Raw genomic sequence first — 27,416 nt, 5'->3', positions numbered from 1 at the left:
AGCGGTGTCGCCGTAGAAGCGGAGTGCGTCTCCGGTAGGCTGACATGTCAGCGAGCGCTTGGCGTGGAGTGTGTCAGCCTGCCGTGAACACCCACAGACACTCTGCTCTGTTTGTCCTCACAGCGCCCAGTCATCACACTATCACAAACTATCACTGTCTTCCCTCTGTCTCTCCAGCGCTCTTTCTTTCCTTCTCGCTCTCTCTCTTTCTCTCTCTCTCTCTCTCTCTCTCTCTCTCTCTCTCTCTCTCTCTCTCTCTCTCTCTCTCTCTTTCTCTCTCTCTCTCTCTCTCTCTCTCTCTCTCTCTCTTTCTCTCTCTCTCTCTCTCTCTCTCTCTCTCCTCTTTCTCCTCTCTCTCTCTTTTCTCTCTCTTTCTCTCTCTCCTGTCCCCTCTCTCTACTTCTCTCTCACGCTCCTTCCCTCTCTAGCTTGCACTCTCGCTCGCTCTCTCGCACTGTCCAGCTGAGAGGCGAGAGAGTCCAGACAGACAGTTAGAGAGCAGCTCACAACCACTCACACACAGACACACGCACGCTTGCAGCTAGAGAGCAGCAGGTGGATGTAAAGGCCTGGGACCAACCACTATGGATGAAATAAAAAAACACTGCAGCACCTAGCACTGATCAGGGAGGGAGACACACCAAAGGGGGATAGGGCTGGGAGGAGGCATAGGGCTGGGGGGATATAGGGCTGGGGGGGAGATAGGGCTGGGGGGATAGGGCTGGGGGGATATAGGGCTGGGGGGGAGATAGGGCTGGGGGGATAGGGCTGGGGGGATAGGGCTGGGGGGGAGATAGGGCTGGGGGGATAGGGCTGGGGGGATATAGGGCTGGGGGGGAGATAGGGCTGGGGGGATAGGGCTGGGGGGATATAGGGCTGGGGGGGAGATAGGGCTGGGGGGATAGGGCTGGGGGGATATAGGGCTGGGGGGGAGATAGGGCTGGGGGGATAGGGCTGGGGGGATAGGGCTGGGGGGATAGGGCTGGGGGGGAGATAGGGCTGGGGGGATAGGGCTGGGGGGATAGGGCTGGGGGGGAGATAGGGCTGGGGGGATAGGGCTGGGGGGATAGGGCTGGGGGGGAGATAGGGCTGGGGGATAGGGCTGGGGATATAGGGCTGGGGGGGAGATAGGGCTGGGGGGATAGGGCTGGGGGGATAGGGCTGGGGGGGAGATAGGGCTGGGGAGATAGGGCTGGGGGGATAGGGCTGGGGGAGGCATAGGGCTGGGGGGATATAGGGCTGGGGAGATAGGGCTGGGGGGATAGGGCTGGGGGAGGCATAGGGCTGGGGGGATATAGGGCTGTGGGGGAGATAGGGCTGGGGAGATAGGGCTGGGGAGATAGGGCTGGGGGAGGCATAGGGCTGGGGGGATATAGGGCTGGGGAGATAGGGCTGGGGGGATAGGGCTGGGGGGATAGGGCTGGGGGGGAGATAGGGCTGGGGGGATAGGGCTGGGGGGATAGGGCTGGGGGGAGATAGGGCTGGGGGGATAGGGCTGGGGATATAGGGCTGGGGGGGAGATAGGGCTGGGGGATAGGGCTGGGGGGATAGGGCTGGGGGGGAGATAGGGCTGGGGAGATAGGGCTGGGGGGATAGGGCTGGGGGGGAGATAGGGCTGGGGAGATAGGGCTGGGGGGATAGGGCTGGGGGGGAGATAGGGCTGGGGGGATATAGGGCTGGGGAGATAGGGCTGGGGGGATAGGGCTGGGGGGAGATAGGGCTGGGGAGATAGGGCTAGGGAGATAGGGCTGGGGGGGAGATAGGGCTGGGGGAGGCATAGGGCTGGGGGGGATAGGGCTGGGGGAGGTATAGGGCTGGGGGGGAGATAGGGTTGGGGGAGGCATAGGGCTGGGGGAGGCATAGCGCTGGGGGGGATAGGGCTGGGGGAGGGACTGTACGGTCTGGACACTGTGTGCTCTAAATCTGGGGCTTGGACTGCAGGTAAAAGTTTTGCAAAAGACTAAAACTCGAGTTTGCATTCTCTCTAAAGAAGCATCTCCCACACAGGCAGACAGGAACACACACAGCGTCAGTGTAGAGCTTATTCTCTGGAGCACCATATTGTCAAGAAGTAATTCTAGAACACACTTTTGGCTGTCTGGGGTGGGGGGGGGGCTAATGTAACCCTGGGTATGACACACACATACACACACACTGACAGATCACACACTCCCACACAGAGGAGAGCCTGAATGGAGTGAGATGGTTTCTTACCTGTTTAGTCATGGAGTCTATGAGACGTACATAAAAGTCCTGTTCTGTCCTGATACCTGAGAGACAGAGAGGGAGAAAAGAGATTGAAGAGAGGGAAGAGAGATTGAGAGAAAGGAAGAGAAAGAAAGAGAAAGAGAGAGAGAATGAGTCCAAAGGAAAGAGAGTATATAAATGATTCCAGCGAGAGAGAGAGAGAGAGAGAGAGAGAGAGAGAGAGAGAGAGAGAGAGAGAGAGAGAGAGAGAGAGAGACAGAAAGAGAAAGAGAAAGAGAAAGAGAAAGAGAGGGGGGGTGGAGATAGAGACATTAACTGAAGCTGGACAACAAGGGTCCTGGTAACTCTACAGATTTTATTTTAATATTAACAAACACTCCTCCTCTATGTAATGTAAACACAAAATATATTAGCCTTACAAAACCAACAAAGTGATACATAGTTTTATATTGTATCTTACAAGAAATTCAAATTTCAAATATTACATTTGCAACAAATATTTGTAATTTTATGAACATGACAAAAATCCCATAAGACTCATGCAAACTTTGTATATTATTTTCAAAATGAGCTGTTATTTTAGATTAAATACTCTGTTATGAGCTCGACTTCAAAACATCTTACTGATTGCTATAAAATAACAGTCATTAGCACACTGTAAATTATAATGTTCCAGATAGCTGGTAGATGTCTCGTTTTCTGCAAGCAAAATGATTTAAGTGATATTAGGCTATAGGCCTAGCCATTTAGCTATTTATAAAGAGCCCTGGCAACTAGGCTTAATTATCAATTTCACCAAATAACAATAACAAGCTAAAAACATAGCTGGCCTCAGCTCAATTGTTCAAATTCAAATTCACTAATCAGCTGAATTAAGAGTTTCCCAGATCAATTGCAATGTGGACCCCACCATTAACTTTTCTGAAAGTAAATAGCACACCGCAAAGACATCTACAACACACCTCAATACAGCGACCCAAAAACGCAGCGACCTTAAACACTTTTTTGTGTTTGTCTCCATTTGATGTTTTGTGTAGGCTATGTGATACAAATACAGCAAAAAAATCATCAACGATTTTTACAGGGGAGGTAGATATGTATTCACAATAAACGTCAACACAAGCTCTAGAAACACAGCTCCCGTTGTATTCAATGACGAGCAATCTTATTAACACAATCTATCTATCCACTGTAACGCTACCGTTTTACAAATAGGCCTCACAAAAATCTCTATACCAGTTTTATATTTCTCGCGTGGTCAGGCATGGGTATCATTAATTGTAATAGAGAAACGATGTTAGAGTCTGCAGCCTCTCTGTGATGTCGGTACTTATGTCAACACTAAACCAGTGTGGACTGTCTGAGTTTACTGAGTGCGCACCGGCCAGGCCTTTCCGTTATCCCTGGAAGGCACCGCGCGTGAAATCACAACACATGACAGCCTTAAGTGATGAACCGGACCAGGCTTTTGACTTACCGTTACTGTAGAGGAGCTGTAGCCGGTAGTGTATGCCATTGTTGGTTTTCTCCCCGGTTGTTTCCTAAACAAGCACCGGTTGTAAAACAACATTATAAGAGGCGTCAGTGTAAGATATTGCATAGGCTACACAAACGCAGAGATGAGCAGCTAACGAATAACCATGCAATCATTTAAAGTTACTTGGCCCATATTATTTTGACGCCTGACAACACGAGTTCTCTTCTGGTAGTGTGGTTGTCCATGCGGGTTTTGAGCTATTCAACTCTAATTGCGAACAAACGTGGTCACCAAGCCTGTGGCTACACGAGGTGATAAAACCCTACACATATTCTTATGTAGCCCAGGCTATTCATTCTAAATTCACCAGTATCAACAATGGTCTGTTCTCTCCGGAAACGTCCCTGGTAATTAGATTCCTGCGGGTTTGTATTTTTGTATGTTTTGGTGTGTGTTTTTCCAACTCTTCAGTAAAAAAGAAGAGAAATTGTAAAACGTCTGTCAGCAAATTACAATCTGACCAGGCACACGCTAACATGAATGTCTAAGGCATATTTATAGAAATAGAAATAGAATAGGTTAAACATCTAGGCAATCAACTCATATAGTCTGCCATTAAACATACCATAATAACCTGAATAGGGCCTACATTTTATACCACCGTTAATATACAAATAGGCCCACTTTTCATTATTGGATTTTAATAAATATTATAACCATTATTATTAGGTCTAAAAAACTCAAACCTAAGAAAAACAGCCCACCTATTAGCACAATAATGTCTAATGTATTAAGCTGAAGAACATCATGATAAATTATTTAATGTGCAGACTACTTGGGCATTCATATGTTTTCAAGGGTAAATGTATAAGCAGCAAAGTTTGTCTTTTTTGGTCAAATTTGACAAATCTCAAATGAACAACTCACCTTTTCCTTCTCAACAAAACCGAGGAAAGAAGTCCGCTCAATCTCCACGGGCTGTCCTTGTCTGTCGTACAGAGCCAAAACGAAGTGGAAGAAGTTGGATTTCCGAAGATTTGAAGGCGGTTGCTTCTCAAAGTGTGCCCGGGCAAGACCCAGTCCACTGCGGACAGATAGGCGGGCGATAGCGGTGTGTTAGACAGCTTGGCTAATATAAGCTATTCACTAAAACAGGTTTGTTTATAGGCCTAATGCGAAACGTTTGAAAATATTTCTGCGCTTAACCCACAAATTATTTACGCTGAAATGTCAGAAAATGAGATACAAATTCATATATTTTAGTCAAAGCTTTGTTATTATTTGTGCATCATTGTAAAATAAATATTTGCTGTGTTTTTTAGTCGATTCATCCTGGTAGGTGGGAAAAAAAATCTTCGTTTAAATAATACAGAGAGCCATAGCCTAATTGTAACATTACTGCCATCACTGTCGTTTTTTTTTAAAGTTTAGGCCTAATATTATTTCAGCAGTTTTGTGTCAGTAAACAATCCATTTGCGGCTGGCTGCAAATCCATTTGACGGTTAAGTCCTCGTGAGGGCTTTCCAACTCTTTCTGACTGTTCAGCGGTGAGGCTATACAGCTATCACTGTGTTGGAGGAACACTTAAAAATAAAATAGCCTACTACATTCCGACTGGACAAAAGCACCGTCAAATGAGGCAGAGTGTGCAAAAAACGGTCCCTTGAAAATTCCGTCGTCTTGTCTCCCAAAACTGAGGCTGACCCGTGAACCATCCGCGTGCGCCGGTGGGACCCCATAGGTCCTCGCCCCGGGGACGCGGATGCTGACGTCCCGGGCTCCTTACCTCTGAGCGGCCGTGTTTGCATCCAGCACCCCAGCTCCCTGCATCCATGTGCGGACGGCGTTCATCCCAGAGCCAAGCGGTTCCTCTTTCAGGCTACTCCCGCTCCGCTGGATGCTCTCCTGAATCCCGAACATGAAATAATCGTGGTTCCCCTCAGTTTTTTCCGCTGTCCAAAATTCCGTTTTCTCTGATCACAGGTAAACTAGGGAGGGGAGAGGGGGGGGGGGGGATAACAACAACGTGGGCGCGTGAGTTTGGCGTCCGCGTGGATGCCAATGACAGCGTGTGTTTTTTTTCCACGCAAAACGAGAAAAATAAGAACTAAAAGGAGGTGAAAAAAAAGTTATCTGAATCCAAATGCCTCAAAGGCAAAAATATAGATATCAAAATGTAACAGTTGAAACGAGAGTAAAAAAGCCCGGAGCGAAGCGGCACAGACAGATGAGCCAGATCTCTGAGGAGGGCTAGACACTGTCCCTCCTGTATTGTGGGTATACCCGGCTACTCCAAGAGCTCTCTGGTGTCAGCCGAAGAAAGAAAAGGATCAACTAAAGCTTTAGATCAGATGTCACCATCCTTGACAAGTCCTCTATTCCTGCTCTGTCTCCTTTGTTTTCCGCTTTTCTTAGAGATCTCCCTGTCAAAAACAGGGAAATGAATAGAAGATATTGGACAAGAACAGGAGGGCCCCGATGTGAAGATCCAGAGTTGTTCCTCTTGTTCAGATGGGAGTGATTTGTGTTGCTTCCCAGAGGAATCCTACTTGACTATCTCTGAGAACTCAACACGAGCGCACAGCCCCGGAGGGAGAGCGAGAGGGAGGGACAGGAGGGGAGGGACAAGAGGGGAGGGAGGCGGTACGCCCCAGACAAAGACGAACCTAGAGTCAGAACCGCCCAACCACGGCTCATCTCACCTCATTAGAATCCGAGTAGGGGCCAACCCTCCGCCTTTATCTCCCCGACCCCGCCGCGGAACTCGACAGAGAGCGCCCGAACCGAAGTCCTACCCCGCTGCACAACAAGTTCAATTGAAAATTTAACATGCGGGTCGATGCTGTACGAGTTTATTAATTTTTTGGTCAGGATATAGCCTAGGGTTTGAATAATTTCTGTTGAGAAGGGCCGATATATATATGGCCAAAATATATAGCTCATACCTGAAACTCAAGGCATATAGGAAATAATGACCCGTAACACAATTCCCATGGACTTTCATACGACGTGCGTCAGAGCGCAGGGGCACATTTCTTTCTGGAGCGTTTTTTTGTGGACAAGTTACGATAAAGGGCCTTAGTGCTGACCCATGACCTGTTCTAGAACTTTTGAGTAAAACAGGAAGTTTTACATTTCTACCTGTGAGCTTCGACATTACTTAGCCTTCCATTTGAAAATGTTTTTATATTCATATCACGTTATATTACGTAGGCCTGTTGATCTTACAGACAACTGGCCAACTATCAAATCGTATTTATTTGATGTATTATCTTGTTAAAATGTAAAAGAAAATTGCTCATATTTATTTCCTGATTGTGGGCTATTGTTTTTTAGAGTGAGACAATATTTATATTAGCATACATGAGATTAACAGCGTGCCGTTATTTCAAGAAAGTGACCATATCCCGAAGTTCTAGGGCCTACATCAGCCTACTAAATGTATCACGGTAACCATCATATTTTCTGAATTAGTTATTTTGGAGTTTATATATTTTAGTGGAGCCTATAGGCTCCTTTAAATATATTGTCCGACACCACGTATATGCGGTGTCGGACAATATTTCTTCTTCGTCTGGATGCTTAGCCTTTTTTTTTTTACTATTGTTTGGACAGATATGCAATTGTTATTTCCATATCGTAGAAAACATTCATCACAAAGAAAAACATGTTTGCGGCTACAAGTGGACCGCGTAGAACCCGCAAGACAAGCCGGTAGACAAACACTATGCGTGCAGTGACAATAACAATAATTAACTCGAAATGACAATGCGTAAAATTAACAGGCTCCTCTCTCGGTTGCGTCTGTTACTGAGACGCATCCTGGAAGGATATTATTACACATAATTTTATTCTTTCACACTTTTACAAATGCTGTATTTATGAATAAAACATCCAAATTAAAATCATGCAGGACAACTATCGAACTACAGGCCCACTCTGATGTAAATACTGATTATTGACAGGGCACGTGAAGAGGGTCTTTAGCCTTTTTATCGTAAATCTACATTTCAAAACAACATGACCTTGATTCAAACGATGATTATGAGTGTCTGTGCGTTGATGTTGAAAAGAGCGAGTCTGGTCCAAATCTCGCAGGCTGCACGAGGAAGTGGAAAGGGGATAAGATGAATGATTATTGCCAAAGGCAACAGGATAAGAGAAGCCGTAGCCCATGGCACCAAGTTAAACGCAGCGATCAAGGAGAGGTTAAACAGGCCTTCTTGCAGACGTTAAACCCGCATGAACGTGATCAGAAAGGAGCATGTGCAGAACCTCTGGAAACAAACAAAATTACCGTGAAAGTCATTCTAGTCCCTAAAACAAAAGTCGCGTGGTTTTAGACAGTTATATTTCTCTATGATTGACAGCCCTCCCCCTCCCGCTTCCCCATGAAACCATCCATGCACTGGGTATGAACATTGGTATTTATATATTCAACCTCCCTTCCCCAAACACACATAACTCTCTGTCACACACTCACACACACACGGAATGAAGAAATTATAAAGAGCCACACGACTATAAATAACGCGCGCTTATCTGAAAAATCATCCACTAGGGGATAAGACGGTTGTTTTTTTTAAGAATCTGTTTATGTTGCTAGTATTTCTGTTCATAAGTCCTACCGAGCAAACAAAACGGTCGGTGACCCCAGGAGACTTGTCTCCGTAGGCTGTAAGAGCTTTCTTGAGCAGAGCTTGGTTTTGAGGAGTGGTAGGCTACTGTAGGCCTGTGCGTCTATGCCTAAATCATACGTAAATGATCGGATTGCGCAAATTTGTCTTTTCATCGTTATTCCACATCTTAATACCCCGCAGTCAACATATCGAATCAAATCTCCAAGAGGTTTGTATAAAGAATAATAATTTAAATATTGACCCACATGTTTGCGTGAATAATTGTATGCGCACGCGGCTCTTTGGATTGTTGCTTTCCGGACAAGAGGTAGGGTATATTTACGAATATGCTCCCAAACATTTGGTACTATGTTCTCATTCATGCGGAACTTAAGTGTTTTTGCCCATGTGTCAAAGAAATCACAGACGAAAAAGACTTAATATCAGCCAAGTAAGTAATACTGCATGAGTTGAGTTGGAGCGCGGTACTTCTGTCAGAGCGCGTGGGGTGCTGTCAGTCTGGTGCGCGGCTCCCCCTCGTGGACAGTGTTTCACATGTGTAGATGGAACGGCTGGGTGACCAAATGTGAGGAAAGGTATCCACCGTGTGTTCGTCCCTAGAAACGACACGCTGGTCTGTCTGCTACCTGTCAAAAATGCAATCCTTCCTAAATCCTGTTTGTGTACGTGCGCAAGTAGTTAGTCATTGTGCGTCTGTGTTAGGCCTACCGATCCCCTCAAGTTGTTTATTTGACCTTTTGTTTAGTCAGGACTGTGTTTGTTCTGAGATAAAATGACACTTGTGAGAAAAGCTAAATAGACAGACTCAAAACTGTTCAAATTGGATGGTTCTTTTTATTACAGACATTCAGCTTGTTACCAAGGCGACACCAGTCAAACCTCCAATCAGACAGTGATGGATGCTGGTGGTCTGCCATCACAGACTAGCCACCTTCTCCCATAATACAAAAAGAGGACATAAAACAGACTATAACAAAACTATTAAAACAGAATGAAATTGCGAGGCTTGTCCAATCAAGTCCTTCAAATTCAGATAACGTTTAAAAGCAAGTGAAACAGTTTTATTATTCAAACTCTCATTGCAGCCTCGTCTTAAGAAACCTTCAAACTGTGCATATCCAGACTAATTGCTACGAATACAATTTTAAACAAGAAGCATTTGGTAGGTTTCGATCCTACATGGTTAACATGTATTCATTCTCAAAACCGCAGCCAAAGTTAAAATAATACTGTTGAAATGAAAGGCAAGTGATTCGCTCCCGCCTGCGTCCGCGTCCGGGCCCCTCCCCCTCCTACCTCTTGAGGGCACTGGAGAGTTCACACGAGCCCGGCAACGCTTCATACCAGGGGAGAAGAAGCAGCTGCAACACTGCATGGTAAGATTTGATTATCAAAACTTTGTTTTTCCCCCTCCACGTATGAACGTCGGGTATATATATATATACACACACATTTATATAGGGGGGGGTCGGAGTCTCATACGCACCAGAAGTATTTGGTACCTGACACAGACTTTGGAGCATCGCTATAGATGACGTTAGTGCAAATGCGGGTGGCAGGACAGGTCGGACACATCCATAGAAAGACAGACGTGTGATGAAAACAGGGTTGGTATGGCTACCAGACGGCGGCGACTTCGTGCAAGTCCTAAGCGTGCGTAAAGCTTCTACATTGAATTGGGGATGGGGGGGGGGGCATGTCACAGCCAATGAAAAGCAGGCGGAAACCTGGGGGGCCGCCCCTCCTTCTCTTTTCCAGAAGTGTCCGGGGGATGAAAAGAGGAGTAGGGCCGAAGTCAGGGGTGGGGTTCGAGTGGCACAGAGGTGAGCTGGCTACTGTGACGTGTTTCACTGTCAGGGTTCTCGAATCCTCACCAGACAGACATCCCTGGGGATCTAGAACACTGACAGTGTTTTAGAACCCTCACTTTGCGACACACTGTTGTGGATCCAGAGTACCATGATTCAGTTGCTTATTACAATCGACTTTGTGTCCATGGAAACAGACTCATTCCCTCGGGACGCGTGTTCTGTCAGGTGTAGAGGAAAAGGACAACCCCCATACAATGGGTTTGTGTGTATGTGTGTCTCAGCATGTCTACATAACCAAACTGTTCAGAGCTTAGCATTCTCAAAGATGGGAACTTCTCATTTGAATGACTTACAATTATTTTGGAAGATTATGCTGAGAAGTCCATGACCTTATTAGTTGTCCACAAACAGGTTCTGAAGGTCCACTATGGCATCTGAAGGTCTTGTTATGGCCAGCCAGGTCCATGACACCCAAATCAAACCTAACCGTAAACTGTCAACTTAACCATGATGAAATGTTAACCAAGTTATGATGAAATGTATTTAACTGAACCATGAAAGGTATGTATCCAAGAGGGGGAGGGGGGGCATGGAATGTTTCTGGGAGGGGGAAGGGTATGGGTTCAGGGGGGCGGAGACTCTGGCTCAGCTGGAACGTCAGGGGGAGGGCTTTCTCCGGGAGTGTGGTTGACATCTGCCACGCCCTGTCCCAACGACGGACCAATGATTTGGCCGTCTGACGTGGCGTTATCCAATGAGGGTTCCGGATGCGTGGCTGTAGGCTCAGGGTGGGAGGAGTCACTACCAGAGGGATCCTCCTTCCCACTGGGAAGTTCCTCCCCCTCCTGCTCAGGGCTGGGGGGGGCCAGGGGCACCGGGGGGCATCAGCCAGGGTATCAGGGGCTGGTCCAGGGGCAGTGGCAGAGTTGTCCATGCTGCCTCCTTCTCCTCCCCCTCCCTCTACCGGAGGCTTCTCAGCCCCGCCTGCCGACGGCACCGCCTCCCCAGCCTCTGCTGGGTTGTGATTGGCGGGGGCGGGGGCAGGGGCAGGGGGAACAGGTGGTGATTGGCTCTTGAGCTGGCTGTGGCAGAGGGGGCAGGTCTCCTGGACGTAGAGCCACTTCTTCAGACAGGCGGCGTGGAAGAAATGGCTGCAGGGTGTGATGACCGCACACTTCATATCCTGACACACACACACACACACACACACACACACACACACACACACAGTTAGACACCCCACCTAAAAGACACAGCCAACCCCCTAAGAGGGAGCATTGGCAGATCCAACAGGATTTTTTTTTTTTTTTACATTATAGTAGATTTCATTCAATAATATGTATATTATTTTTATTGGCACTATTTAAACCACAATGTTAAAAAATGTATGGTGGCTTCGGGTTACAAGTCTTCATGCCACCCTACAATTACACCCCGCCCCCTACCAACCCCCCCCCCCCCCCACACCCCCTCTGGCGCCGCCCTACCTGGTAGCAGATGGCGCAGATGTCGTTGTAGTGGAGCAGCTGCGCGCGCGAGGCCGTGGGCAGCGACTTGATCTTGTTGACGGCGTCCCGCCGCAGCAGGAAGCTCTGCCAGCCCAGCTGGGCGCGCAGCCACACGTTGTAGTAGGAGTGGATGAAGATGATGGTGGAGCCCATCACCGTCCACTCGCCGAACACCGTCTCCGACGCGCCGTACCCCACCACGCACAGCGCCACCAGGAACTCCAGCAGCCGGTACGTGCCGTTGACGTAGTAGATGACGTCGTCCATGTTCTCCACGGGCTCCTTGCGGAACTCTTCCACCATGAAGAGGATGTAGATGAGCAGAGTGCCCAGGACCTGGGGGGGGGGGGGGGCAGTACTGCACCGTTACTTCTGAAGTCCTACACTATCACTATATTATTAGTACGAGTGGAACGATGGCACGACATGACTGTGTTTGGTCATAGAGTTCAGGTGTGTGTGTGTGTGATTGAGTGACTGTGAGTAAGTGGGAGTGAGTGAATGAGTGTGAGTGAGCAAGTGTGTGCTTGTGCAAGGCTCAGCGCAAACTCTTTTCTGAAGGAGTACATGCGCTCTTAAATGAAAATAAGGGGGGGGGGGGGGTGAATAGATTACGGTAGGTTGTCTGATTTTTTTAATTGCAGACTGCTTTAAAATCCTCACATTGTAGAGCCCTGGTGTGTGAGAGGTCTTGAACGAGTGAGTGTGTGTGTGTGTGTGTGTACCTGCAGCGAAGTGAGGATGCTGGAGGAGATGATGATGAGCAGCCAGAAGTCCATGTGGAAGAACTGGCAGATCATGTAGGCCATGTAGGCAGGGAAGATGAGCAGGAACAGACACAGGCTCACTGCACGGAAGTGCTTCCACAGGCTCCTGGACACACACACGCGCGCACACGCAGAGAGAGGAAGATGAGTGATTGTCAGAGAGTAAGAGAGAAAGAGGGTGTGTGTGTGTGTGTGTGTGTGTGTCTTACTTGTCCCTGGAGGCCCCCAGAGCCAGGACGATGGGGTCGGCGATCTCCAGCATGGACTGCAGGATGGAGGCCACCACGATGAAGAGGATGATGCTGAGGAGGAAGGCTCTGTGGATGACCTGCAGCTCGATCAGGCCCGTCTGCACGGCCAGGATGAGCAGCGTGATGCCCTCAGTCATCCCCCTGGAGGGCAAGGAGGAGAGAAGGAGAGGAGGAGAGAAGGAGAGAAGGAAAGGAGGAGAGAAGGAGAGGAGGAGAGAAGGAGAGGAGGAGAGAAGGAGAGTATGAGCTATTTTCCTTCGTTCCCGCCACAACACACACGTCACGTAGACATCGACCACGCCAAGAAACACACCCACACACACACTGGTACCTGTGCATGGTGTTGTCATTGATGAAGGCTCGGTAGCCCTGCAGGTAGAACTTGCAGAGGGTGAGGACGCCCAGGGCGATGAAGGACACGGTGAACACCAGGCCCAGCAGGGAGTAGGGAGTACTGCAGCACTCTGCAATACTGCTCTCACACACACACACACACACACACACAATTAGAAGGAGCATTCTGTCTGTCTGTTCTACCTCACCTCAAACCTTCTCACGCACTCACCTCACACACACGCACAGACGTACCTGGTGAGGAAGAGGAAGAGCAGCCTCTCTCTGGAGGTGGGCTGGTCCCTGGTACTGAAGTAGCTGTAGATCTGCAGGGTGAACAGGACCAGCCAGAAGCACATGAACAGCAGCGGCAGCACCAGCTGGTTCCACAGAGACATGCCCAGCGCCAGGAGACCGTACACCTCCACCACCTGGAGACACCAGAGGAGAGACCACACACTCATTACACCTGGAGAGACCCCACACTCATTACACCTGGAGAGACCCCACACTCATTACACCTGGAGAGACCCCACACTCATTACACCTGGAGAGACCACACACTCATTACACCTGGAGAGACCACACACTCATTACACCTGGAGAGACCAAACACTCATTACACCTTAATGGAACTCGCACATCAGAAATGTTCAGCTTAGCAAGCCCCACCCCAAATTCCCTGTGTTTTGGACAGTACCACCCCAGAGCAGGAACTCCCTGGTTCCAGTATTTTGGACAGTACCACCCCGGAGAAGAATGTTCCTGCTTTGTGCTCCCCAGAACTCAATGTAGGCCGTGGTTTCTGAGGTGGAAATGCAATGAGTTCTGGGGGAAACATGGCTATAGATTCTCAGTGGATTTTCATTCTCCTGGTGTACTGAGTGTCGGCTTCAAGCTACTTTAAAACAATTCCATTGTTCTACAGGCCTTTGTATATTGATATCCTAAAACAGACTGATAAAAGCATAAAAGCGTTGATCAGTAAGCCTCCTTACTTACGGGTATGAAATATGTTTTTCTTTTTGTTCTATATTTAGGCTGAATCCCAATTCTCTGTCTTACCCCTACCCCTTACCCCTAGCCCTTAGTTTACCCCTAGCCCTCGTGTCTTGAAATTAAGAGGTAAGGGCTACATAGGCCTGTGAACGGAGACACCACTGGGTTACGGTTACGTATATCGATGTCTCCAAAGCAGGTAGTGTTATGCACTGATGTCAAACTAAATTTGTTGTGAAATTCGCTGCTAATGGAGTTTAATTAAAACTGTAGACATGCATGGAGTCCATTCAAGGCTAATCAGAGAAATGTGGGACAGTTGTGCAAATCAGCAATGTAACGTTAGCGTAGCAAACTAGCAATTAAAAAAAATGTTTCAATTAAGAACATGGTTGCAAGTACATGTACAGGCTGTGTAGAGCACAAAACAAGACTGTCATAATTTTTTAGTAAATTATTGAAGCCGAAAATTTAACATTTATGGGACTCTCTAGATGATCTGTCTGCCATTGTTGCAGGCAGCACAGTATTCACATACCCATAGGTTTCAAGTAAGCTTCCGAGCTCACTTGGTTCGTCTTAGCCCTACCCCTCGATCAAAAAGGGACACCCCTTACTCTCACGGGAGCGCGCAAAACTTGGGGTAGGGTAAGGGTAAAACAGAGTATTGGGATTCAGCCCAAGCCCCAAGACCGTTTGACACAGCTGGGGTTTAACACAACTGGGGTTTAACACAGCTGGGGTTTAACACAGCTGGGGTTTAACACAGCTGGGGTTTAACACAGCTGGGTTGCAGCTGCTGGGGTTGCAGCTGAGGAGAATACGTCTACGCGACACAATTTGATGGAATACACAATCGTAATTAAAGTCATATCTACTTGTCCATTAATGATGAGGCAGCAATATTGATAAGCCTATAAATGTATGCATTCACACGGCCTGTAATTATTTTGCCAGCTTTCCTTCCTGCCCTTGGTAGCAACTGTGTTACTTTTGGTCTGGATTATATTTTGTAATTATTCATATTTGTTCAATGTTACAGTTTGCTCATTTTCATCACCTGTACTGCCCTGTGGTATTTACATGTATTCATTTAGCAGACGCTTTTATCCAAAGCGACTTCCAAGAGAAAGCTTTACAAACTGCATAAGTCACTGATAATAACAACAAGATAGCCCCAAAGCATTGCAGGTAGCCAAAACAACAAGCACACATTGTGAACGACCAAAAAAATAAGTGCCAAAGGGAAGACCCATAAGAGCATGTAGTTAAGCAAGTTACAATTAAACAACATGAATCTCTAAGTGCAAGTGTACCTTTAGAAAGAGCAGCAACACTTAAAAGTAAAAAATAAGATGAACTAAAATATAATATTTTGCAGCAAATACAACAGTTTAAATCAGTTGTCACTAACCAACAAGAGCAACAAGTCTCTAAGCAAGAGTCATTAGTCACTTAAAAACACTTTAAGAATGTCGGTATGTTGTAGGTATTACTACAGTAATCTCAGTACCTGTACAAGCTGGCGGTAGGCTGTCTTGGCCAGGTTGTAGGGCACCAGCAGGTTGGAGGCCAGGAAGTAGAAGACCTCCAGGCCGGTGAAGATCATGGAGAAGCGGTTGATGAAGACGATGGTCTCGAGAGGGACGAGGCACAGCCTGGCCACCAGGGGGAGCAGGTGGGCCGAGAACAGCCAGATGCGCTTGGTCTGCATGACGCAGGAGCAGAGGGTGCACACCACCAGCTGACCTAAGGAAGGGAGAGGGTTAGCTCGAGGGCCATCCAGCCTGGCGCCGCCCAGGCACCCAGACCAGACTGCCGGGCCGGTGGTGACGAGCCGGTGTGTGTGTTCAGCATTTTTTGCGTCTGATGTTGTTCTGGAGTTTGTGCCAAAGTACCTGTGTACGTTGAAGTGTGAGACTGGTCTTCAGGTGAGACTGTTCAGGCGTGTGTGTTCAAGCAGCTGTGTCCATGTGAGAGTATTCAGGTGTGTGTGTGTGTGTGTGTGTGTGTGTGTGTGAGCTTGTCCAAGCCTGTGTGTCCAGGCGTGTGTGTTGAGCAAATCTGTTTCCAAATTCGCTCTGTGCTACGACGAACATCCAAAATGTACGTGCCTTGGGTCAATATATCATTCATGTTTGTGTTATCGGTCGGTGATTAGCATTGCCTTTCAATATTTGATGTTTAGCCCTTCAATCATTTAGCTAAATGTGATGTGTTACAGATGAAAGTCACACAAACACTTCCAGTCTTACAGTTTGATGATATCTAGGCGTGCGCACAGGCAGGTGACGTGTGCTTCAACATGATGACACAGCACAGCAACACCTGCTGAGCCTTTGGCGTGGGTTCAAGCGCTTTTCAGATATTGGTTTTGTGCCATTCGTTTTCAGTCGCTCACCGGCTTGAACGAACGATCCATAGCTGGAAATTGTAGTCGGCAATAATCGCCGACTAACGACGCAAACATGAATGACACATTGACCCGAGGCAACTTCATTATCGGACAAGGGGAAGGGAGAATGGATCTGCGCTTCTTGTGAGGGTGTTCATCGTCGTGGCGCAGAGCGAATTTGGAAGCGGCGATCCCTTGAGGAAACCTGTTCCGACCCAAACCGAAAGAGCTCGCGCGTCTAGGCGGGCGGGCGCAACCGTTTGTCAGTATGCAAAGCATACATAACACCTGCCTGTGTGAACGCCCAGATATCAAACAGTTAGGCGTAGTGTTCACGTGGGTGTGGCGTATTTGAGGCGCGTGTCAGGTGTCCTGTACACAACACGTACAGGTTGTGCACACGTCAATAACATACGTGTGCACATCCCCAGCGTGACGCCTGCGTGACGTGTGCGTGTGAACGCCTGTGTCCATTGGAAGTCAATGTCAAGTTCTCGTGTGCGTTCAGAGGTTTGATACCGCCGCGCAGGCGTGTGTAGGCGCTACTGTGCGCTTTGCATATGAACCGGTGACACGTATTACACCTCCTGTGTGTGGGTCCAGGCGCAACAGTGTGTGCCCGGGCGTGTGTGTGTTGTTGTGTGTGTGTTATTGTCCGTCCAGGCGTGTGTGGTGATCGGGCGTCCACGCGTGTTTGTTGATGTGTGTGTGTCCAGGCATGTGTTTGGGGTCCAGGCGCGTGTGTCTCCAAGCGCATGTGTGTGTGTGTGTGTCCAGGCATGTGTGTTCTTACCGATCAAGGCGGTGGTGAAGCGGTTCATGGACAGGGGCTCCAGGTAGATAGGGCCCTCATAGCCCGAGTCCAGCTCACTACGGACATAGTCCCTAGAACACAACACACTACCTGTCACTGTGTGTGTGTGTGTGATGGGCGTGTATGTTTTAATGTGATGTGCGCGCGCGCGCGTGTGTGTGTGGTAGGGGATGTGTGCGTGTGTTTGCTGACATGAGTGTGTGTTAGGTGCCTTGAGAGTGTGTGTGAGGTGACGTGTGTGTGTGTGTGTGGAGTGAAGTGTGTTTAGGTGATGCGTGTGTCTTAGGTGTGTGTTAGGTATGTGTTAGGCGTGTGCGTGTGTGTTAGGTATGTGTTAGGTGTGTGTGTGTGTGTGTGTGAGGTATGTGTGTGTGTGTGTGTGATGCGTGTCTGACCTGGAGACCTGGTGTCCAGCAAACAGCAGCAGGGCAGTGAGGACATACAGGTAGAGGCGGACCAGGTGCTGCCTGGGCAGGGTGAGGAGGACCAGGCTCAGGATATAACCTGGAGAGAGACCAGCAGAGACACCAGTCGGACAGGGAAACCACACAGTACGGCCTACACCGGGTGCAATCTGTAGCAGCAGACTCGGGATAGAACCTGGAGAGACCAGGGGCCTGTGCTACGAATCAAGATCAACATGCTCTGGATTACTTTCAGTTGCCCGGCTACGCGAAGCCTAACAGTAGCAGTCATGATAAGTGGTATCACGACGGCGCGTTCACATAAAGGCGCGGTGTTTGCACACTATGTCTATTCGCAAACATGGACAAAACGAGAGCCGCATATTTCACGCAGGAGGAGCAGACAATAATCTTACAAACTTTGTCTGCTCCTCCTGGGTGAAATATTGGCAAATAAAATAAATAAATATAAAAACATAATTCAAAACGATAAGTCGCATTAGGCAATACACTTGCACATATTTTAAGGCCAACATGTAGAAGGCTGAATTGCCTGAGTCAGTCCCTTTTGTAGGATAGGGGTATACAAAGAGCCGACAGAACAATGAACTTGCTTGCAGCCAACAGCAAGAAAAATGAGGCAAAGAAAACTGGAGGGGCCCTCCTCCACACTCCTGCTGAGGAGCTGGCCCTCTCCAGCTATCAGGGTCGGCCCCTGATGGAAGGAGTGGAAGGGGGCATTTCTTCAGACCCTGGTGGCAGCAGCTCGGACACCCAGGCATATGTATGTTTCAAGTCATCTATGTGACAGGAAATACAGTGGTGTTGCTGCCACCACCCACTGTCGTCCCACTGTGCCATACAGAGGTAACAGTGAAACTAATAGTCATACGCCAGTATGTATGCCATACGTGGTTGCTGAATATTGATCAAATAGGCCTGGAGGAAGCGGAGGTCCTAGATGATCAGGAAACTGTGTCTGCCTGCTCAGGGAGCACTTTGGGGGTATACTTTTTTGTCCCCACTTGCAACGCAGATGGTGAGAGTGTGTGAACGTGTGGCTGTGATTGAAGTGTCTGTGGTGACTTACTAATGGTGGTGGTCTCAACATAAGACACAAGTCCTTAAAGTGCTCATTTCAAATATGACTCAATGGATTAAATTGCTTTGGTATTGAACTCAGCAGGAAGAGGAACTTCTTCCTCCCCCTGAGCCTAGGCCTCCACTTCAAGACAAAGACACAAGCTATATGCAATGAACCTTGAAACACAGTAGTCAAATGGACACCAACTTTCTCCAGGTGTGCCTTGCAAAGGTACAATGTTCTTTATTTGTTTCAGGTTGGAGCAGACAATGTGAGGGCCCTGTATAACAGAACCCTGAAGCTCAAAATTAGAGTACAAGAGGCTTTTGATCGAAAAAACAAGTCTGGAGATTAAAATAAAAATGGAATATGAGAAGAGATTTTACATGACTGAATGAATGACACTAAACTTAGTTACACTGACATTCTTTTCCTGTGTTCCTAGGAAAGGGAGAACACATGAGGATGTATGAAATTTTTCTACGTTTTGGTCTTTTTATACCTTTTTGTGGCGTTTTTGTTGTGCCTTTTGAGTTTTTTTTTTTTTACAATTTCTTTCTTTCAATGTCCTATTTATTCTTTTTGAAAAATGATATAAAAGTGAATGAAATAAATTCAATGAAAGTAGTGAGATTATCATTTATTTAACTTGTGAAGAGCATTGTACGGTACCATACACATTGTTCTTTTTGGTTTGAAATGTTTTGGTTAAAGGAAACACATTTCTGATATGGAAATAAATTAGAAAATGGGTCAAAGCAACCCAGGGACAACAGAAGGGGTTAAGGGGAGACACCCCAGTGAATAGGAATAACCTGTCAACATGACACTACATAAAAGTACCTGTAGCGAAATAATGAAACGCTATGTACACAGTGGAACTGTGAGAGCACAGCTTCAATGTGTCGCATTGGCAACATACGGCTCAAGAAGCTGGCAAAGATATGTTATTCCCTTAGCTGAGAACCTATATCTTTCATAAAGATACTCATCAAGGAATGCCAAAGGGATTTGTCAATCTCAAAATGTTCTGTCTCTTCGGAGCGCACCTCTCACTATCACGCACCAAGCTCCACAGGATCTTCTATGAACGGTGACGCTATTATCCTCAAGAACGAGTTAGTGGGCGGGGTTTTTATACCGGTTGATCTCTGATCTCCAACTTAACCTGCTCCCGACCAGGTTAGCCGTTCAGCATGGCGATCTACCCCGGTAACAAGTGATCCAACGTCGTGATACAGAAACTCCTGGGTTGAACCTGAAGTTACCTCGCTAACGCCAAATCTTGATTCGTAGTACAGGCCCCAGCAGTGACTAAAGACACTAGCAGACAGTCACAGACCTTTCACCAGAGACCCCACCTCACCATCCCTTCATCCATCCACCCATTCAACAATGATCACCCCTGTTTGTCTGCAGCGCAAATGGTGTGTGTGTGTGTGTGTGTGTGTGAGAATGTCACTGATGGTGCCAGGGTGGTGAGAAGCAGAGATTAGAGATTTGCAAGGGGGGCAGCTTTATCCTCCCCTACTGTGCGTGTGTGTGTAGCTGCTTATGTCATCTAAAGTGCTATATTCTGCCGGCCGGCCCTGTCAATAGGCTTATGTGCCTCTGGACTCGTCTGGTCTCTCGGTCACTGGCTAGTCTCCGACCACACAACGCAGAAGCACAGACACACACTCGCTCCATTTCTCTCTCTGTCACAGAAATCACTCTATCTCAGTTTCCTCTCATGAACAAAAAAAGCACCTCCCCCCCCCTTCCCTCTGTCTCTCCCTCTCTCTCCAAATGTGTCTTGGTCTGATAGTTTCATTTGCTTGTCAGCAAAACAGTTCAACTGCCGGCTGCCACACCCCGGCCAATCTCCCCAGATTAGTTGTGTCCACCCACAGATCCACATCACGCGTTCATGTGAAACAACACCAACAGGACACACTAAAACGCTCGACTAAAACACAGTATTCCGACACTCGAGAACATTGTTTCCCAAAGACTGGGTCACGACCCTCAGCTGGGTCGCAAGGGATTTGGGGGGGTGGGGGGGGGTCGCCTTGTCACGATCTGCATCTGTAGGTCTGCAATATACCTTTGACACGAGGGAGTTAGTGAGTCAGCGAATCTTATCTGCCTGCCCTGAACGAGTGTGCCTGCAGCTAGGTTTAAAGAAGTTGAGAAATGCTTGGTTGTCCAAAAAGGAGGGTAATGATGATAAATCAGCAAAGGTCAGTGCACTTCAGGAAAGCGATAGCCAAACCGCTATGAAGCTGCGACGAGTGTTATCATTGAAAATACAGAGGGTGTATGTGAAAATGAGGCTAGCATTAACGCTGTTGTTGCGCAGGGATTGGAGACTCCTGCAAAGAAAAGAAAAATAGCGGCAACGGCAAGGCTGTACAGATTTTTTTTTAAATTATGGCTTTGTCAATTGTGCCGGTCCTTGCCAGGATGCAATGCCAAATGGTCAAATCCACCTTTATTTTGTGATTTACGAATAATGTGTATTGGCTTAGGTCGCAAAGGCTTGTGACTTTTAAAATATGGGTCCCCAGAAAAAAAGTTTGGGGAACAATGCTCTAGAACTCACATTCGCCATAGAAAGAGGTCAGATTGCATGACAGAGTCAGAAAGACTCAAAAGCAGATGAGCTAAAGATGGGTTGAATTCTGAGACTCACAAATCTAGAGATAAACAAAGAGAAAATATAATCCAGCTTTCATTTCTCTCCCCCTCCCCTACCCTCTCTGTCTGTCTCCCGCTTCAAAGGTTCAGTCAACTGTGCTGTATTGCTCTGGTCAGAGTGACCATCAGCACATACTCAACTCATTGTTTCATCACCATCTTCAGCCAAGTCCACTAAGCCCAGACACGCACAAAGGTCAGAGTGCATATTCATACGGACGACAAAGCACACGCACACACACATAGTGTGCATCAGAGGTTGCGTTACACTTCCTTGTTGTCCACCATTTCGACGGACAGGGTCATTAAAGTTTTGTCATAGTATATTTTTACCTGTGCTTTTGATTAAATTATTTTACAGAACAAGTTTCAAGATGATGCATTTAAAAGAGCATGCACCAACCGTGCAGTCACTTCTCACGTGAACGCCACAACAATCAGTTGACTGATTTCCCCACTGCAGTGACAGTGAAGGCCACACAAAAAAACACTGCGGCCATTGTGCCTAAATAGACAAACATGAATAATGTGATTGACTAAATTTGACAATTACCATTGAAATGTGACCAAACCATATAGAAGAAATGTCCTGACGTGAACTCTATTGACCTGCTGTAGCCTCGCCTGAACTCAACCTTCCTTCTGGCCTGCATGGGCTTAAACTGGCTGCTGAACAGAGTTTCGGTGAAATTTTGCAGGATGCTATCTGATATAGCCCACCTGCGCGATGGCTAGGCAAAAGCTAACTCGACAATGAGGTTATGCATGCGAGATCAAAGAGTAGACAATAGCTAATGAATATGCACAATCAACACATATTGGACAGAGGGGTGAAGAAGTACTTAAAGTTAGGGATGATCGCCCTCCCATTAATCTGTCAAAATGGCTTTAAGATTATTCGGTCATTGTTCAATTATTCCGTCATCGACTAAAAACAATGTTTCATAAAAAAAACAATGTTCCGTCATGTCCTTTATGGTTTGCATCAGTCTGCGAAATCAATCCCTAATACTGGGACATACGAAAGGAGAGGGCACCACAGGTTTGCCAAAATGGGTTTTGGAGTTTGAGATGTATATTACGTTTTGTGTGACCAACATTTAAAGAGCCCCATGAAGAGATATGAATCCACTCTTTCTACTTGTTATAAATTATGTTCACGTCAAGATTCAAATTTTGGAGTATTACGTCATATGCTGAGTTTGCTGAATGCCTACACTCAGTCCACACACATTGTTTGCATTTAGGCCTACATGCATTGTGATCGTATTCATGTTGTTGTTGTCATAGGTAGGCTACAGTCAGCCTTAGATATCGTAGGTGATTGTTACGGTCAAGAAATGAGTTGTTCAGTAACAGTAACAGTGAGAGTACTGTGACATTTCACTGGTATTGGTATAGACTACTGAAATGTTGCTACTGTGACCACGGCGCTGTAGAACACTAACTAGACCTGCTGTAGAACACTAACTAGACCTGCTGTAGAACACTAACTAGACCTGCTGTAGAACACTAACTAGACCTGCTGTAGAACACTAACTAGAGCTGCTGTAGAACACTAACTAGACCTGCTGTAGAACACTAACTAGACCTGCTGTAGAACACTAACTAGACCTGCTGTAGAACACTAACTAGACCTGCTGTAGAACACTAACTAGAGCTGCTGTAGAACACTAACTAGACCTGCTGTAGAACACTAACTAGACCTGCTGTAGAACACTAACTAGACCTGCTGTAGAACACTAACTAGACCTGCTGTAGAACACTAACTAGACCTGCTGTAGAACACTAACTAGACCTGCTGTAGAACAGTAACTAGACCTGCTGTAGAACACTAACTAGACCTGCTGTAGAACACTAACTAGACTTGCTGTAGAACACTAACTAGACCTGCTGTAGAACACTAACTAGACCTGCTGCTAGCCTGGTCAGAGACTGTCCTGTCAGCAGGTACACAGATATGCTGCGGTAGACCAGAAGCTAAGAATTCACGTACACTGCCTGTCCTGCCCTGCTGGAGACGAGATGCTTCTTATCAGGGGGAAGATAAGATAAATAACAGCACGCTACTGTTAGACAGCCAGTCAAATCAGCCAGCTAGCCAGTCAATGAGCCAGCCAGCGAGCCAGTCCAGAATAAGAGAGCAGGGTGTGGAGGGTGGATTCCACACATTCCTGGCTCCCTTTGAGAGAAGACATAACAAAGCCAGTGTGCCCTCTGTCCACTACCAGCACACAACAGCCAACGGGACTGCAACACTACAGCTGGAGTGTTAACACTGCAGTGTTTCCTCTAGGATTATTTTCAGCAGCGGCGGGGGGTTCATTTCCGTAAAAATTTCAGGGCATTAATAGACTCCTTGCTATCTGAATCATAATGTACAACTAGTGCTATCATCCTCATTGAAGCAATCAGGCATCTTTCTTTCTGGGAGGAACAATTGTAGCTAACAAACTCGTCTGAAAATACAAGCATGAATATTTTAACACATACCTAGCTTAAGTAAACATTTGAATGTATTTTCTTTACTGAAGTTGCGTTACTGGTATATTCACTGAGTTTGTTAGTCTAGCTAGCTTGAGAAAAAGTCTAGTTCTAGCTCTAGCTAAAGTTCATAGACTAGCTGAAACACTATGTCACGATAATTAAATAATAGTAAGTAGTAATTAGTTGGCCATCAACATAACAAACATTACATTGCGAATATTAATTTAAACTAAATTATTGCTAGCTTGACGTTAGCTCTCGTTAAATGTACATTTGATGTTGCGCTACGATCTGGAGGATCTATCCTCTGCCCTGTTTGTGACTGACAGGCTGAGTGGAGATGAGAAAGTGCTCCGCTGCTGTACTTTCATTTGTTTTTTATTCAGTTGTCATGACATTGTGAGTGATTGACGTCTTGTTACTGTTCAGTTGCTCATCCTCCAATCGGAGAGAGAGCAGCAGAAGACCGTTCGTGTGAGTTCCGAGGAGCGGACAGATCTGCAGATTTTAAATATTGTGACTGCGATATTTCATTAAAATCTCGGATCAGCGCCGCCAATGATGCATGTATCGGAAACACTGTACTGCTTTACACTACAGCTGTAGTATTAACACTGCTTTACACTACAGCTGTAGTATTAACACTGCTTTACACTACAGCTGTAGTATTAACACTCCTTTACACTACAGCTGTAGTATTAACACTCCTTTACACTACAGCTGTAGTATTAATACTGCTTTACACTACAGCTGTAGTATTAACACTGCTTTACACTACAGCTGTAGTATTAACACTGCTTTACACTACAACTGTAGTATTAACACTCCTTTACACTACAGCTGTAGTATTAACACTCCTTTACACTACAGCTGTAGTATTAACACTGCTTTACACTACAGCTGTAGTATTAACACTGCTTTACACTACAACTGTAGTATTAACACTGCTTTACACTACAGCTGTAGTATTAACACTGCTTTACACTACAGCTGTAGTATTAATACTGCTTTACACTACAGATGTAGTATTAACACTGCTTTACACTACAGCTGTAGTATTAACACTGCTTTACACTACAGCTGCAGTATTATTACTGCTTTACACTACTTTCACTGTGTGTAAGTATGTCAGGTTGAGTATATAAAGTGTGTGAGCATGTCTCTACAATTTCAAAGCTACTGACCGACATAGTGCAGGTAGAGGGCCAGGTACTTGTACTGGAACAGGGGGTTGTTGTTGAGGCTGGACCTCTGGATCTTCTGGAAGAAGGAGGACACGTCCCAGCGGTAGAGCACCTCCAGGAGCATGATGCTGGGCACACGCAGACCCACGTTCAGCACCGCCTCCATACGCTCCTTTAACGCCATGACACCCCAGCCAAGCCGGCCTGCTACACGCTGGGCTAACTGGGAGACAGATAGGGCAAGGCATGGCATTTAATATTCAGGGGACAAAGAAGGAGAGAGGGAGAGGAATAAAGAATTGTGTTGGGGGAGGGAAAGTGTGAGAGAAGACAGCGGGTGTGGGGGACATGGAGAAAGAGGAAGGGAGGGGGAGATGGAAAAGCAAAATACAAAAAGACAAAGGGGTGTAGAAGAAAAAGTAGAAAGGAAAAGTGTCGGCTTGACTGATTAAAGACATACGTTTATTTCCTTAAACTAGCATGTCATTCAGTAACACATCCTCAAAATATCCCTTGCAAAGAATTACACAGACGATATGAACCATGAAATGTGATGGTCGTTTAAGCCTCATCAGTTATTCAATACGATTGATGAGAATGGTGTATTGTTTAGCGTTACGTGCGTTTGTTCCTTTGATACCCCTTTATTGGTGTTCAGAGATTATTATATAACTTGTGGTTCCACGCCGGCCGCCATGGCAAGAATCCCTGTCTTACGCTAGCTGCGCTACATCACTGTTTAGAATCCTGAAGTTACATAACTAAGACGGTGATCTCTAACATTAGCAACTGGCTAGAAGATTCCGTCTCAGTAACGATTGTGTTACTATGCATAAAATTAATCTAGCTGAGAAATTGCTTGTTGTTGTTGCTTGCAAGGTCTGCATAACTGGTGTTTTGGCATCCACTCTGACTGTAATGAACTCTAGTAACCCCGGCCCTCTCGTCTGCTTTGTGGAAAAATAAACGTTAGCTTCGCCTGAAACTAACAAACGTTGGCTAGTGTCACAGCTGAGATGTAGGCTTGCTGGCGATGCCAAACGTGATGTTGAACACCATCAATATGTTGCATATCCTTTCTTGCAGGAATCCCTTATTTGACACAAACAAACGATAAAAAAGATGGGGTTCATCATTAGCATAGCGGATGAGAAAATCCTGCACGAAACAGGAGTTAAACGTTTTGTTAACCAGGTCCTCCATCTTTTGCACGGGCGGGAGGAGTGTACACAAAAATGTACATACGTTACAGAAAATCTGTTTCAGTGAAGCCCTCACGTATGACGTATCCCCTATGTTTATAAAGACTTAATAGCAAGTCAATTTGGATTCTGAACTCCTTTAACCGACGTTGGCGAACAATTTCTGGCGTACCTCGCAATGCAAAACGAAGGAACACAGGCCCACATCACCTACCTAGCTCTTAGCTTGGCATGCTACTAGCAGATGCGAGTTGGGTACTTAGTTAAAAAGCTATATTTGTACCTAATCATCTTCTAACCATCAACATTTACTTTAACAGCCGCTACATGTGCCTGCTCACTTTAAGTATAAGCAAACTATCTACATAACTGGTGGCTAGACCCCCGAAATTCCTAAACTATTCAATAACGGTTTAGCTAGCTAGCCAGCCAGTGCTATCGCACGTTACAAACCATTAAAAATAACTTACATGGAGGGGATGATGTCAACAATGTATAACTCAGTTTCAAGATACTTTTCCGGTCGGATATCAACCATTTTAACTCGGCGGCTTCCGAGTTAACGGTTCTGCTGATGGAATTCCCACCGAGGATGCGAACGTTGGCTCTCACTCATCTCACCTAGCTGGAGCCATTCTGATGTGATCTGAAACCGTGCAGCAGCAGAATGAACAGTTCTTTGAATGAGTCATCCATGAGAACCGAAATGTCAATAATAAACCACAGGGATGATGAGCCTCTTAGTTTATTTTAGTCTGGCACTCCTAGAACTCAGCTTCAAGTTAATTGTTGAAATATGCACTATCGAATTAAGGCAAAAATGTGTGTTTACAAAGTTTCCATGAGTCGATTTGTGAACATTGCCAAAAAACAATTTAGTTTCAAAAGGTTCGATTCACCTATACGAATCGAGTGGAACATCAGTAGCAAGTTTGCAAATAATAGTAGTAGTAATAATAATAAGAATGTTTCAGTAGATACGAGGCGGAAGCTCGACCAGATCAATTTTAGGACAAGTTAACTTAATTAAAGCTATAAGAACAAAGCGACATTGATTTGTATGTTTTGTTTTATAAACCACAATTTCCTCCGTAATTGTATTAAAAAGCTAGTGTATCTGTTACTGTGACCACAGTTCGGGGTATGAAGGAATTCATGTTTTTGTCATGAAT

General features: G+C 46.3%; 2 protein-coding genes across 5 annotated transcripts in view; both read right to left on the bottom strand.

The window, feature by feature from the left end:
• LOC146245170 (transcription factor COE1-A) overlaps positions 1-6,234 on the bottom strand; it is a 76,139-nt gene extending 69,905 nt beyond the window's left edge. For both annotated transcript variants that reach the window (XM_084683985.1, XM_084683984.1), the window contains exons 1-4: positions 5,473-6,234; positions 4,613-4,769; positions 3,686-3,749; positions 2,215-2,270 (exon numbers count right to left, since the gene is read on the bottom strand). In XM_084683985.1, coding sequence (XP_084540111.1) covers positions 2,215-2,270; positions 3,686-3,749; positions 4,613-4,769; positions 5,473-5,606 — 411 coding nt within the window. In that variant the 5' untranslated portion in view covers positions 5,607-6,234. The remainder of the gene's footprint in view (positions 1-2,214; positions 2,271-3,685; positions 3,750-4,612; positions 4,770-5,472) is intronic.
• Positions 6,235-9,140: 2,906 nt separating this feature from the next.
• On the bottom strand, positions 9,141-26,911 carry LOC146245169 (RING finger protein 145-like). Of its 3 annotated transcripts, none has more exons than XM_084684188.1 (11): positions 26,715-26,911; positions 25,043-26,134; positions 17,600-17,708; positions 17,184-17,275; positions 15,509-15,744; positions 13,252-13,427; positions 12,995-13,135; positions 12,622-12,804; positions 12,371-12,518; positions 11,625-11,981; positions 9,141-11,320 (listed from the first exon to the last, which is right to left on the bottom strand). In XM_084684188.1, the coding sequence occupies exons 2-11, from the start codon at positions 25,293-25,295 to the stop codon at positions 10,634-10,636; spliced, it is 2,382 nt and encodes a 793-aa protein (XP_084540314.1). In that variant the 5' UTR covers positions 25,296-26,134; positions 26,715-26,911; the 3' UTR covers positions 9,141-10,633. The 3 variants fall into 3 exon arrangements, with proteins under 3 accessions (XP_084540314.1, XP_084540315.1, XP_084540316.1); XM_084684189.1 differs by having other exon boundaries at positions 25,043-25,265; XM_084684190.1 differs by lacking the exon at positions 26,715-26,911 and adding an exon at positions 26,459-26,677 and having other exon boundaries at positions 25,043-25,265.
• Between the last annotated feature and the right edge of the window lie 505 nt (positions 26,912-27,416).

This window comes from Hypomesus nipponensis, chromosome 20 (genome assembly GCF_054491055.1).
Source record: "Hypomesus nipponensis isolate SF chromosome 20, ASM5449105v1, whole genome shotgun sequence".
NCBI classification, from domain to species: Eukaryota; Metazoa; Chordata; class Actinopteri; order Osmeriformes; family Osmeridae; genus Hypomesus; species Hypomesus nipponensis.
This window is presented reverse-complemented; position numbering and strand designations above follow the sequence as displayed.